Source organism: Thermothelomyces heterothallicus (genome assembly GCF_042370625.1).
Source record: "Thermothelomyces heterothallicus CBS 202.75 unplaced genomic scaffold P884_scaffold_32, whole genome shotgun sequence".
NCBI lineage: Eukaryota > Fungi > Ascomycota > Sordariomycetes > Sordariales > Chaetomiaceae > Thermothelomyces > Thermothelomyces heterothallicus.
This window is the reverse complement of record NW_027192593.1, coordinates 1,520-14,810: the sequence shown is the minus strand read 5'-3', so window position 1 is coordinate 14,810 and position 13,291 is coordinate 1,520. Positions and strand designations below refer to the sequence as shown.

The following is a 13,291-nucleotide window of genomic DNA, read 5'->3' as shown; positions in this document are numbered from 1 at the left end:
GCCTCCGCGAGGCGCCACGTTGCCTCCGCGAGGCGCCACGCTGCCTGCCGCGCTGCCTCCGCGTGACGGCGCGCTGCCTCCGCGAGGCGGCGCGCCGCTCGAGTCGACATCCATAGCCGACAGCCAGTCCGACACTTTGTTAATCACCTTGGCATCGCCCTTGTGAACAATATTGGCATTGGCCGCCATGAGGGCCTGACGCTCGATCGTGTCTTGGCACCGTTAGTCCGAGACTGAACCCGTGGAGGGTTATTGGTTACCGGGAGGCAGCACTTACTGGTGTCGGAGCTAAGGCTGATCACCTTCCTTCCGCAGAGCTGATCGAGGATGTACTTAACCCAGACGCGGCAGGTCCCTAGTGATTTGGCCAACAATGTCAGCCATCAATTTCTGTTTCGGGGGGGAGGAGGGAGGGATCCGAAGCAGCCACACTGTCTCGGGAGCAAAGTGACTCTGGAGACGGCCGCAAAGGGGAATCAAAGAGCACGAAGCTGTGGCTTACATTGGGGCTCGGAGACAGGAGGCGGCACCCTTAGGGCCAAAGGTTCGACCTCGCGGATGTGATGGTCCAGCTGGACCGCCGTGGACGACAAGTTGCAAATCTTGAGGACCACCACCATTGTGCTGGAGGTGGTCGGGTCACTGACCGTGCGGTTCTCGTAAATGAGATGATCGAGCCAGATTCTGTTCGTGCGATCGAAATCCGTGGCATGGAACAGGGTACCCCCCGACGCGGGATTGCCGGTCGCAAAGAGGCCCCAGTGCTGTGATGAAATCATGACGGTCAGGAACGAACGACAGCTGCTGCTCAAATGCGATATCCGACTTACGTATCTGTTCTCGTTACCGTCAGTGCGAAGGTAGTTGAGGGTCAAGTAGAGAGTGTTAGGCTCAAACTTCGGCGGCATGGTTGCGGGTGAGCGTAAGACGGCTGAATGGGATACTTTGCAAAGTTGGAGTCAAAACAAAACAAGAGATGAGGTGCAGATACGCAGAGCCGGCTGCCGATGAGGCGAGAATGTTTTGAACAATGAAGTAGATGCTGATGATGGGTTGAAGAACGCCATAAACTCGGCGGTCCCCTAAATACTTCTGTCGGTAGGCACAAACAACCGTGGACCATCCAGCTTCAGCGTAAGGACGCCATCCCGCTGACGGTGGTCACCCGCGTCGGCCAATGTCCTGAGACGGCTTGGATCACGTCTCCTGAGGTCGCCAACGAAGCAGCAGCAAACCCTTGCCGGGGAGGCTGTTAGGCGCGTTGCCGGGTGGCCTGCGGCTTCCTGCGACGTGATGCATGGATAATTACGGATTACAGCAATCCTCAGTGCTAAAATAGGTGGCAGCTCCGAGTCGGACGATCCATTTCAACACCTTGTCTTGGCGATCTGTCGGAGCCGTCAGGTTCCGAGCGGGTCGTTGCCTACACCCGTAGGATCTGGTGACCCGGCACGCCTTCCTGACGCCTCCAACAGGCTGTGGCAGCCGTTAACGTTAGCCTGTTGCGGAACCATGGGACCGTGGAGACCTGACGGTAGTTACGGCGGATCGCGCCAGGGGTACGGAGTACACTAGTGTAGTGTCAGTGGGCTCGTTGCGGATTGCGGCATCGGGTAGTGCAGGGCCGGCCGTCGGAGCGACGGTGCGAGGGAGGTAGTTAACTTAGACTTCACCCCGGCCCTCGCTGCTTCTCCGGGTCGGGCAATCGAGCACGGCGCCCTAAATCCAGGAACACATGGAGGCTTGAGAATGTGAGGGCAACTTGTAACAAGCGAACCGGGGCAAAAGAGACAGCCGAGCGGTATAGAGCGCGGCACTCGCATGGCTACAACTGACCTGGCCCAGTGGCCGAGTGAACTATTATTTTATTATTTTGGTGGTGATGCCATGTCGCTGGGGACCCACAATGTTTTTGTTGCCTGGAAAAACGCACGGTTGGGAAGGGTGAGTCGCTTCCATTTGACGCTTGTACGGACTACATAGCTGTCACCTCGACGCCTCGACCCGCGCTTCTACGACACCCAACTTCCTCCGCATATCAACATATCAACATGGCATTCGACGACACAGCCGGCACCGACGAAGTGCATTCCGCCCTGTCCCTCATCGAAAGTGCGGGACTGCCACATCCTCTGGACTCGCTGCTGTCATGCTTTGTCAAAGACGCCGTGGACCCTCTCGTGGCAGCACGCTACGTGCATTGCGGCACCGCAGCCGATGGTGCCCCGGCCCTCGTAGCAGACTGGACATACATCATCGAGTCCAGTGAGTCCCGCATCCACCACTTACCCACTTGGCTTGACCTTGACGGGCCGCCCTGACATTCCCCGAGTCACACAGAAAGCTGCCACTCCCCCACCACCAGATGCCGCTGCTCAGCAGAGCATATTCAAGCGCGACGCCAACAGGTGTTGCGTGACTGGGAAAGCCGCCCGTCTCTGGGATCCTCTGGTCGTGGTGCCCATCCTTCCCGTGCCTTCTGGCTGGAGCACAGACAAGGTGTGATTTTCTACTAGTGCTTTGCAGCTGCATGCGAACAATGACTGACGTGCGCAGCCGCGCATCTTTGACATGCTGGGCGCTTTCTTTGGCCCTCCCTACCGTGACTGGTGGCTTTCCTACGCCCAGAATCCCGACTTCACATCGCCTTACTCCAATCACTGGCTGGTCCGGAGGTCGGCACACCGTGCTTGGTCGCGTGGCCTTGTTTGCCTGAAGAGACTACAGCTATCAATGGTGGAGGTAAGTTGCCGCGGATCGAGCTTTGGGCTATTTGCTTCGCCTCCGTTGACTCTCGAACCCCGGTTCCAGTTCCAAGTTGAACATCCCCTTGTCGGGCCAGAAGAACCCCTCGAGATCGAGGGTTCCTATCCGCTCTTGGGCGACCACTCACGGTCGGGAATCGAGAAGGTAGACCCTCGCTTCGTCAGCACTCACGCCAGGCTCGCCCGGAGCATCAGGTTTGTCGAGATAGCCAAGTCACTGGGGGTCCGACCATCTGAGCCATCATCCAAACCGCAGCCACGTCGTCCAGCACCAGAACCAGAAACCAACCGCAAGACCAAATCCCTCTCTCCCCTGAACCTCGCAACCAGCGTCTTGCTCTCCACCTGGCTCATGTTTCCCTCCCGCCTCCGCGTAGCCGTCTACGACCTCCTCCGCAAGGTCGGCGCGCTCCTCTACGCCCAGCCCGACCACGCCACCGTCCACCGGCTGCCCTTCGGCCTCTACCTCAAACGCCAAACCGACCCGGCCAGCTCCCGCAACGAATTCGCCGCCCTCCGGCTCCTCCGCCGGCACACCACCGTCCCCGTCCCCAGACCCCTCGACGTCGCCCACAAGCCCGCCAGCCGCGCCGACCCCTTCTCCGTCGCAGAGACCTACCTCGTGACCACCCGCGTCCCGGGCGTCCCGCTCTACCGCTGCCAGCACGTGCTCTCGGACGCCGACCTGGCGGACCTCGCGCGCCAGCTGGCCGCGCACCTCGCCCAGCTGCGCGCCGTGCCCCGGCCCATTCGCGGGATCGAGCAGTTTCCGGACGCGGTCATCTGCAACACGCTGGGCGAGGCCGTCCGGGACCCGCGCATCCGCGGCGGCGAGCCGGTCGGCCCCTTCGCGGACGAGGCCGCCTTCAGCCGGGAGCTGATGTTCGCGGAGGATCCGGCGCGGCGGGGCCACCGCGTGGTGTTTACGCACGCGGATCTGAATCCGCGGAATATCCTCGTGGAGAGGAGGAGTGCTGGTGGGCATGGGCAGGGGGGATGGGTGGTGAGCGGGATTGTGGACTGGGAGAATTCCGGGTTTTACCCCGACTATTGGGACTGTACCAAGGCTTTTTTTGAGGGGTTTCGCTGGTCGAGGAGGTATAATGACATGGTGAGGGGGGTGTTTGCGGCGTTGGGGGACTACGAGAAGGAGTTGGAGGTAGAGAGGAGGAGTTGGGAGCTGGGGGACGGGATTTGATTCATGGCTGCTGATCACCTGTTACGAGGAACACGCTGAGCAACTGGGAGCAACGAGTAGCATACAGAAAATAGCAGGTTACTGAGTATATAGTAAAAGCCCCGCCAGCTGTTACAGCGATATCCATCCAGCCAATTCGGAATTGTCCGGTGAAGCCGCGGGTCTCGGGGTAGAACGAGACGTAAAAAATCATGACGGTCTGGCCGATCATGAACAAGAACATGGCCAACGTGAACACCATAAATGGCGCGTCCCTAAACGCAGACCAGTCTACCACGGCCCTGGGCTTGACCGCGCGCACGCGCATCCTAAACACCGCGACGGGGAGGGCCAGGGTAACCAGGGCGATAAAACGCAACAACGCGGACCGCCCAGGGGAATCAATCCATCCTGCTCAATCAGCCGGGACAGCAGCACAATCGGATAGATAATTAACCCCGCCCAACGAGGACCCGGAGAACGCGACGGCCAGGGCGAGCCCGATGCGGCGCGGGCCGAACCACGTCGGGATCAGCGACACGGTCGGCACGAAGAGCCGGAGATGGCGCTTGTATCGGCTGCCACCATCGCGGTGTTGCTTGCGTGCCCCGGGATCCGTTTCCGGTGAAGAAGGACAAGCGGCAGCTGGGCGAATGGCTTGCGCTGATTGAGCAGACTTTGATGAAGGACTTCCGAGTTCTTGCTGGCAATGGTATTGCTGGGCTGAGACAGACCGATGATCAAGTCGCTCTCAGGGTCATTAACATCCTTGGCCATCATGTCTAACCCTTTTACCTAATTGTCCCGCAGAATCCCAGAGACTCTATCTACCCTTGGTCCATATCTCCCCACGCCGAACTCGCAAGACATACCAGGGGTCACACACGCGGCGCCGGATGAAGTCGAAACAGAGACGGCCCGCCACCACTTACTTGCGGCCCTCCCGGCTCGGAACGACCTCGACATGCTGCTCAGGGAAAGCTGTAGACCATCCCGTTACACCGGTCTCTCCAACACTCTACCGCACGGCGCCCTGACGCTCGAGAGACTTTCCGCGTCGTTTTCCGTACCCGAATATCCCCGTGCTGACGCTCATCCCGTCGTTCTGGCTCGACTTATGATCATACTTGCGATCACGCTGCAGACTCCGTCCGGAGAGAGGGCTGTCCAGGTTCTCTCGGAGCCGCCAGGCGTGCTTATGCGTCGCTTGCTGGCAGCTGCGAGGACGTGGGTCACGGCCAACGAAGACATGCACGGAAGCCTCGACTGTCTGGTATGCATTGTTTTGGAAGCCGTATACAAAATAAACTGCGGCGGTCTTCGGCGCGCTTGGGCTATCTTTCGCAGGGCAATGACAGTGGCTTAACTAATGGGCCTACACCGCTCCCCTATTCCGCCCCCTCCGCTCATCAACACGTTACTAAGACTATTAACTAGTGGACTAGGGTAGGAACCTCTCGGTGCGACCAGAGGGGCACAGGTTACAGATTCGTTTTTCCGGTTCCAAACAAGCTATATATACACTAGACATAAATAGGGGTACCTATCTAGGAGGTACCAGGGGAGAACAAGGACAGGAGACAGTTTTTACAGAATAGATCAACAATAATAGTAACAGACTACTATTATAGTATTATTTATATAATAGCAAGGTTCTTCTTTCACTTATAAGTTTAGCTATCTTTTTCTATATAGGTAGACTTATTTATATCTACCTAGAGGGGCATCATTATTACTGTCCCTACATCTATTATAACCGCTATCTAGGAGGCTAGACTTGTCTATTATATCTATAAGTACCTAGATATACTAGATACTTTAAGCTAATACTCCTCTCTATCTGACTAGATAGAGGTTTAGTCTTAGGGGTACGTAACTACTACTAGGAGAGGCTAATACTAGTTTATATTTTTAGGGGCTTAATTAGGGAGGAGCTTAGCTCTAGGTCTAAACTAGACTACTAGACCTTGAGAATAGTAGATAATAGCGTTTATAATAGAGGAGCAAGGATATATATATAGAGGCATATATTATTATTATTATTATTATTATTAGTCTTACACTACTATGCTAATAAGTATACCAGAGCCTCTCTAGGTATATATAAAGGAAACCGTACCTAATAGGCCGGATAAAAACCTCTATCCCTCCTTTAACGCCCGATCCGGAATACTAATACACTACAAAGAAAAGGAGAAGTGGCTAGAATAGCCCTATAGAGGCCTTGCCTCCCGGTCTAGCCTCCTTACAAGGCGGTATTCCAGAAGCCTCCCTAGGTCCATTAGCTACTATAGAACCTTCCTTGCCAAACAAAGGTTCCGGGCCCCTATACCCCGTAAAACGAGGTCTAGGTCCCTTTACGACCGTATTTCCTAGGGTTCCTATGTTCGGCTTCTTAGTAGGTTTAGGTACCATATAACTAGGTACTCTATAGTCTCCCTCCCCTAGCTATAGGTATAGTAGGGGGTACTAACCCCTAGGACTTAAACCCTAAAAAGGAAGTTATAGAGGCTAATAGCCCCTATATAGGCCTATACTAGTAGGGAGCTCTAGGCCTTCGTTAGGCCCTAGTGCCTTTATAGGCCTTCCCCTATAAAAACCAGACGTAGGGGGTCCTTATCCGATACACGTTATATCCTCCTACCGGCTTGGTCAGCCCTCTAACGGTTGCTCTAGCTAGTTACTATAGCTAGTTCTATAGCCTATAGCCTTCCTTATAAGGTCTATAGGGGGGGTTAACCCCCTCTATAGCCCTCCTAAACCTACTACCAGACTGTCGACCTTACTACCTCTAGGGCTATAGGCTTCGGCTCCTAGCTCCTTGCCCTAGTCCTTCTCTTCTAGAACCTTTAGCTTAGCCTATTATAGGCCTGTTAGATAAGAGCCCTTATAGGGACCTAGGAGGCCCCTAGGCCTGCCCTGGTCTATAGGAGTAGCTAGTCAAGTTTAGCTTTGAAGTTAGCTAGCCTCTTATTAAGATAGAGGTTAAGGGGTAGTACCTAGGCTTCTGTCTCGAGGCACTAGATAGGGGTAGCCTTATAGGCCCTAGTAACTACTTAAAGGGCCTTGTATTAGGCCTTCGATAGTTCCCTAGTAGGGCCTTCTAGCTTACCCCCTAGCTTAGTAAGCTTATAGAAGTTTAAGGCCCTATAAGCTAGGGTACTATAGATATACTTAGTATAGACCTTATAGGCCTATAGTAGGCTAAGGCCCTAGGTCTTTATAGTAAGCCTGGTTAGGGTAAACTCCTAGGTTTCTAGCTTTTTAGCTACCTTTATATAGTAGGGGCCCTATTATAGCCTCTAATCTAGCTAGACTCCTAGGAATCTAGCCGACTTTGATAGGGCTATAGTAGTAGTACCTCCTCTAGGCTATAGGAGCTCTAGTAGTCATGACTACTATTTCCGGCCTCTGTTAAAATGGATAAGTTCGTACTTTTCTAGGGTAAAGGCTATACCCTAGGTCCTTACCTACTATAGGTAGGCCTCCTAAGCCCTCTATAGCTAATCGTTATAGGCCTCCTCGGCCCTCTTAAAGGCTAGAAGGTTAATATTATTAGCAAAGCCTACTAAACTAACTATAAGGCTAGCCTAGCAAATGGCCTAATAGAGGAAGGCTATATAGAGGATAAATAGTATAGGGGAGAGGGGTAACCCCTAGGGGACCCTAGCCCTTACTACTATATCCTCTGTTTCCTAGCTATCAAAGTAAAGGATAGCTACCCTATCCTATAGCTACTCCCTGACCTAGACCATTAACTACTTTAGGAAGCCCTAGCTCTATAAAGTGGTTAGTAGCCGGGTGTAATTAATAGTATCAAAAGCCCCTAAGATATCGAGCTATAGGAAGGAGGTAGCTACCTTATACCTCTAAGCCTCCTAAACCTAGGCTATAATAAGCCGAATAGCTAGTTCGGTAGACCTATATTCCTAGTTACCTATCTACTTAGCTAGGAGAAGCCTATAGGCCTCTACGATAGCCGTTACCTTCCGGGCGACTATAGCCTCTAATACCTTACCTACCATTGGTAGGAGCGCTATAGGCCTATAGCTACCTAGGGTAAAGTAGGCCTATAGGGGCTTACCGGGCTTATAGAGGACTACTATCTTAGCCCTTTTAAACCGGGCCGGGAAATAGCCAAGCTATAAGCTCTCCGAGGCTAATATAGCTAGTATCTAGTAGAGCGGCCGCCTATAGGCCTTTAGTAGGCCTATAAGGAGGAGGTCCTCCCCTAGGGCCTTCTATAGGGCCGCTCTAGCTAGTACTACCCTAACATTACCTACCGTAACCTCCTAGCTCATTTCGAACTTCGGCTCTTAGTGGTTATTTAGATCTAGGTCGTTAATATCTGATAGGTCTGCTTCTAGGTTCGGAAAGAACTTATTAGCTAGAGCCCTAGCCTTTTGTTAGTAGGTTATAAGCCCTCCTTCGAAGGCCGGGAGCTTTAGAGGGTCAACTGGTAGGTGGCTTTGTAGCCTAGCCTACCGCTCTAGCCTCTATAATAGGTCCAGCCGGTTAGTTACCTCCTATAGTATAGCTCTCTAGCTCTTAGTCTTCGTGGCTATAATGGTCTTGGCCTAGTCCTATAGGGCCTACCGAAGTGCCCCCTGTATATAGGGGTTTAGGGTGCCCCTATAGGCCCTCTCTGCCTCCTTAGCCCTCTTCTAGGCCTCCCGAACCTCCTTCGTCTACCATCGAGCTCGTTTGCCACCTATGCCAGCCTTCTTTACCAGAGCCGAGACTGTAGCTATCTCCTCGAGGGCCTCTATAAGCCTGTCAAAGGCCTGTAGAAGCTCCTTTGGGTCCTGGAAGACAGGCCCGGCCGGGGCCGATGCCTACCTACCGAGCTAGAGTGGGAGGTGGGCTGCCTCAGCCTGTGCGACCTCCTTGTAGAGGTATATATAGTAAATCTATTAGGAAACTAAGAAAGGCAAATATAGGTACTAAGAGATTAGTATATCTAGTGGTAGGCTAGGAGGCTACTCTTGCCCTAATATAATAATACTATTAGTGGTAGTAGGAGAAGTAATAAGATGTTAAGATTCGGCGAGTTTATTATCTATCTAGAGGGATAAAGATTTCGGAAGACTAATTAGTATAGTTAGAGCTACTTAGAGTTAAGGAATAAGCTTCTAGAGTTATAAGGACATTAGAGGAGAGTCTAGTAGCTATCTTAACCCTGGTTACCTTAGTATTAGCCCTTATTAGTAGGACTATCTCTACCTATATATTACTACTCTTTGGTAGGTTAGTATAGATCTATCTTATTATCTTAGGATCTCTAGCTATAGGGGCTAGGGTACTATAGAATGTTCTTTACTAGAAAGGTTAGGAATAGCTTTACTAGGTATACTTAGAAGGGTTAAAGATAGTAGATTAACTCTAGCTTTAGTTATAACTATAGTAAGAAGACTCAAAGGAAAGAGGGAGAACTTCCTAGATTAGCTATTTAAAGAGTGAAATTACCTTTAAGGAAGTAACCTAAATAGTAGACTAGGGTAGGAACCTCTCGGTATAACCAGAGGGGCACAGGTTACAGATTCGTTTTTCCGGTTCCGAACAAGTCGTATATATACTAGATATAAATAGGGAGTACCTATCAAGAAGGTACTAGGAACAATAAGGACAACAGACAGTTTTTATAGAATAGATCAATAGTAATAGCAACGGACTACTATTATAGTATTATTTATACGATAATGAGATTCTTCTTTCACTTGTAAGTTTGGCTATCTTTTTCTACGTAGGTAGACTCTTTTATATCTGCCTAGAGGGGCATCGTTATCGCCGTCCCCGTGTCTATCGTAAACGCTATCTAGGAGGCTAGACTTGTCTGCTGTATCTACGAGTGCCTAGATATACTAGATACTTTGAGCCGACGCTCCTCTCTATCTGACCAGATAGAGGTTTAGTCTTAGGGGTGTGTGACTATTGTTAGGAGAGGCTAGTACCAGTTTAATAGGAAAGTATAATTAAGGATAGTAACTATTATAACTTCTTTTCTTATTAGTTTAGTAGATATTATAACCTAAAATATTACTCTTTATACCTTTTATATCTAGATATATTAAAAACTCCTTAGGGAGAATGCCTTTAGAATTGCTATAGTTAATAGAGTTTAGAAACCTTACTTTTAATATAAAAGACTAGTATTATAGCTAAGTAGATATTATAGTAAATAGATTTATTAAAGTCATTTAGGTTATATTCCCTTTACCTATAGATAAGGGATTACCTAGACTCTTCTCTAGTTATAATGTTACTAAATACCTAGAGTGCTTTATAAAGGTATATAAGATCTTTAGAGGAGATGATATAGATAAGATCTCCTACTTCGAGTAGTAGTATATAGATAACCTTTATAAGATTTTAGACTAGTAGCTAGAGGTAAAGAAGAAGGATTAGGCTACGTTTAAAGCTATTATTAAGGAATATTAAAAGTAGAATAATTCCTAATAGGAGACTTCTACTTAGGAGTTAGAGCGTCTTTTGGATTCCTAGTATATAGATTCGGCTAAGTCTATCTATAACTACCTAGAGCACGTTAACGTCTTACTTACCAGAGTACCTAAGAAGAAGAAAGTAGTCTATTAGTTATCTATAGTTTAGAAGGTATAGGACCGATTTCTGCCTACTCTTTAGACTAGTCTTTAGGTCTATAAGAAAGGAGATATATAGATTAGTGATATAGAATAGGAGGAGTTCTATAACTTTATATAGGAGTGCCTATATAAGGGTATTAACGCTAGGTCAGTCTATTATAAACTAGATCCGAAGAGTAGAGAGGTAAAGCTATAGGTAAGCTTGCCTGTCGAGAAGGGCTTAACTACTCCTTAGACTTAGGAGAGTTCTTTAGCGCCATCTATCTAGAGAGATAACATATTCGATAAGATTATTAATAGGCTTATAGATATACTATATAAGCTTCGGATCAATAGAGGGAAAGTTAGCTAAAGGGGCTCTAATAGAGCTAGGCGTACCTATGACTAGATAGGCGACCTAAGTAATAATAAGGTTAAGGAAATCCGGACCTTCCTATCCACTATATAAGAGTCTTAGTAAAGAAAGAAGAGTAGATACCGGCTAGGTCTAACCTCTATAAGTCCTTAAGGGTATTATTACTATAGCAACCGGATGTACTTTGTCTATAGTTATCCTATCCTTATAGAGGATATCTATAATAGGCTTATCTACCGGCTTAGTTTTAAGTAAATATTAGGGAGGAGAGATCTAAGTCTCCCTAAGAGCTAGAAAGTTAAAATCCTTAGGGAAGATATAGCTACTATAGCTAATTAAGGAATATAATAATATATTATCTATACTTATACGTCTCTTTAGCTAGACCTTCCTAGCTAGGAGCTATATTAGAGGTTTATAGAGGCCTACTAGAAGGAATATAGTTAAGAGTATTATCTAAATTTAAACCTTATTATAGATATTACCTTCCTCTAACGAGTAAAGAGCCTATAGCTACTAGAAGTGGTTAGAACCTCTCTTAATTACCTCTTTAACTCTAAGTGATCCTCTTTAGAGTCTATTTATAATTATACTAAGGCTAGAGAAATCAATTTCTAGATAGATTATAAGTAGGGAAGATAGATACTTATCTAGTAGGTAAAACGGATAGCATCTTAGAAGGATACCCCTAGCTTCTCTATAGATTATAAAGAGTTGTTAGCGAGTATGTCTCCTTCTGACCAGATGGCGATAGAAGCATTTGGTACTATCGAGTTAGAAATAGATAGTAAAGATAAATCTAATAGTAAGGGAGAGGCTATAATAATAGTCTAAGGAGCGTTACCTACAAAGTAGCTTTTTATAGAAATGGAGGACGAACCTATATAGGACGCTATCTAACTAAAGGAAGGGAGTAAGTATAAGACTATCCTAATAGTAAAGAGGAATCTAGGAGCGCTATCGTCGGAAGGGCTGCTAAAGTCTAACCCTGTTAGCTAAGGGGGTATACTAGCTACTAAGGGGGTAAATTAACCTATAAGTAGGGATACTATCCCTCTAGTTAGACGGAAACAAGCTATCTAGTTTAAGGAGAAAGCAAAATCGAACTAGGAAAACGTAGCTAATGATATAGTAATACTAGTTAATAAAGCTTTATAAGCTAAGACCCTTATTATTAACGAGGTACTTAGAGTCTCTCTAGCATTTAGAAATACCCTGATCGCTTTTCTAAAATAAGATTATAAGAATCTATAGGAGGTTATTAAGTATAAGGGCTTGGCTATCCCTTACCTAGATAATCCGATAGTAGTGAAGCTAGTAAGGAACGAGCGTCCTTAGGAGGTTAGGATTAATCTTAGCTATCTAGATAGATAGAGTAGTAATAAGGGGGAAAAGTCCGTAATCATAGTTCCGGTATTTCTAGGGGTTACTAGTGATGGCTAGTAGGTAGTAGCTACTAATAGATTCTAGAGTAAATACCTTGCTAGATAGTAAGACTAGCTAGACTTAGAGGAGATCGAAACTAGCTTTAAGGCGCCGATTTATACCCTTTTGGCTAGCTAAAAGATCTAGATAGGTATACTTATATAGATATATACCCTACTAATACTATACTATAACTTTAAGGACCCTAGGGGTAAGAAGGTACTTACCCTTATTAATACTAGATCTAAATATAATATAATTACCCTTAGCCTAGCCTAGAAATACTATCTCCCTATCTAGTTAATAGTAATGATTTCGAGGGGCCTCTATAATAGTAGGCCGTTTACTAGGGAAACTATTAGTATAATTATTCTAAGAGTAGTCTTAATCTAGGAGCATTTCTTTATCCTAGATAGGGATACTAGCAGCCATTAAATCTTACTAGGTATACTATTTATCTATAATACAAGTCTAACATTTAGCTATAATACTAGCCGTCTAATTATAGCAAACATTATCGTTAGAGATAAATTAATTAGGGTATCGGTTATCTTAGACACTATAGCCTATATAACATTTAAAAGAAAATATTAACTCCTAAGGGAGGAGTTTTAGGGCTTAGTAACGACTATTATTACTACCCTAGCCTTTACTAACATTTAGGATAGTAAAATTCTACTTAGATTCCTTAATAATTAGGCTAGAGAAGCTATTTTTAATATAGTACTAAGGATTTCTTGCCTACCTCTTATCGATATACTTACTAAAATTTTAACGTTTTGTCTTACCGGACGGAATACCTTAATATAAGTATACTAGAAAATAGAGACTAAAATGGAGGACGCTAGCCGTCTAGATAGACAGAGAGGGCTTAGGAAACTTACGTCAGATGTTAGGAAAGGCCTATAAGAAGTATAGACATTTACTATATGAAAATCTATAGCTAGGAAAGTTTATCCTATAGATA

At 47.2% G+C, this 13,291-nt stretch overlaps 3 protein-coding genes across 3 annotated transcripts in view; 2 read left to right on the top strand and 1 right to left on the bottom strand.

Annotated features, from left to right (window-relative positions):
- Window positions 1-908, bottom strand: part of P884DRAFT_316936 (uncharacterized protein) — a gene marked incomplete at both ends in the record, with an annotated part of 1,373 nt that extends 465 nt beyond the window's left edge. Inside the window, 4 exons of the mRNA XM_069445297.1 lie at window positions 19-212; window positions 278-355; window positions 503-764; window positions 831-908. Of these exons, the coding sequence (XP_069294075.1) occupies window positions 19-212; window positions 278-355; window positions 503-764; window positions 831-908 (612 nt within the window). The remainder of the gene's footprint in view (window positions 1-18; window positions 213-277; window positions 356-502; window positions 765-830) is intronic.
- Window positions 909-1,512: 604 nt separating this feature from the next.
- On the top strand, window positions 1,513-3,963 carry P884DRAFT_316935 (uncharacterized protein; the record flags this gene model as incomplete). Its single annotated transcript, XM_069445296.1, has 5 exons — window positions 1,513-1,534; window positions 2,086-2,265; window positions 2,333-2,499; window positions 2,557-2,742; window positions 2,812-3,963. 5 exons carry the CDS (start codon window positions 1,513-1,515, stop codon window positions 3,961-3,963), a joined length of 1,707 nt encoding a protein of 568 aa, XP_069294074.1.
- Window positions 3,964-4,500: 537 nt separating this feature from the next.
- Window positions 4,501-4,728, top strand: P884DRAFT_210581 (uncharacterized protein; the record flags this gene model as incomplete). The annotated part of the gene is made up of 1 exon (XM_069439007.1): window positions 4,501-4,728. A coding segment is annotated over one exon (228 nt), but the record flags the coding sequence as incomplete, so codon positions are not given.
- Window positions 4,729-13,291: the final 8,563 nt, after the last annotated feature.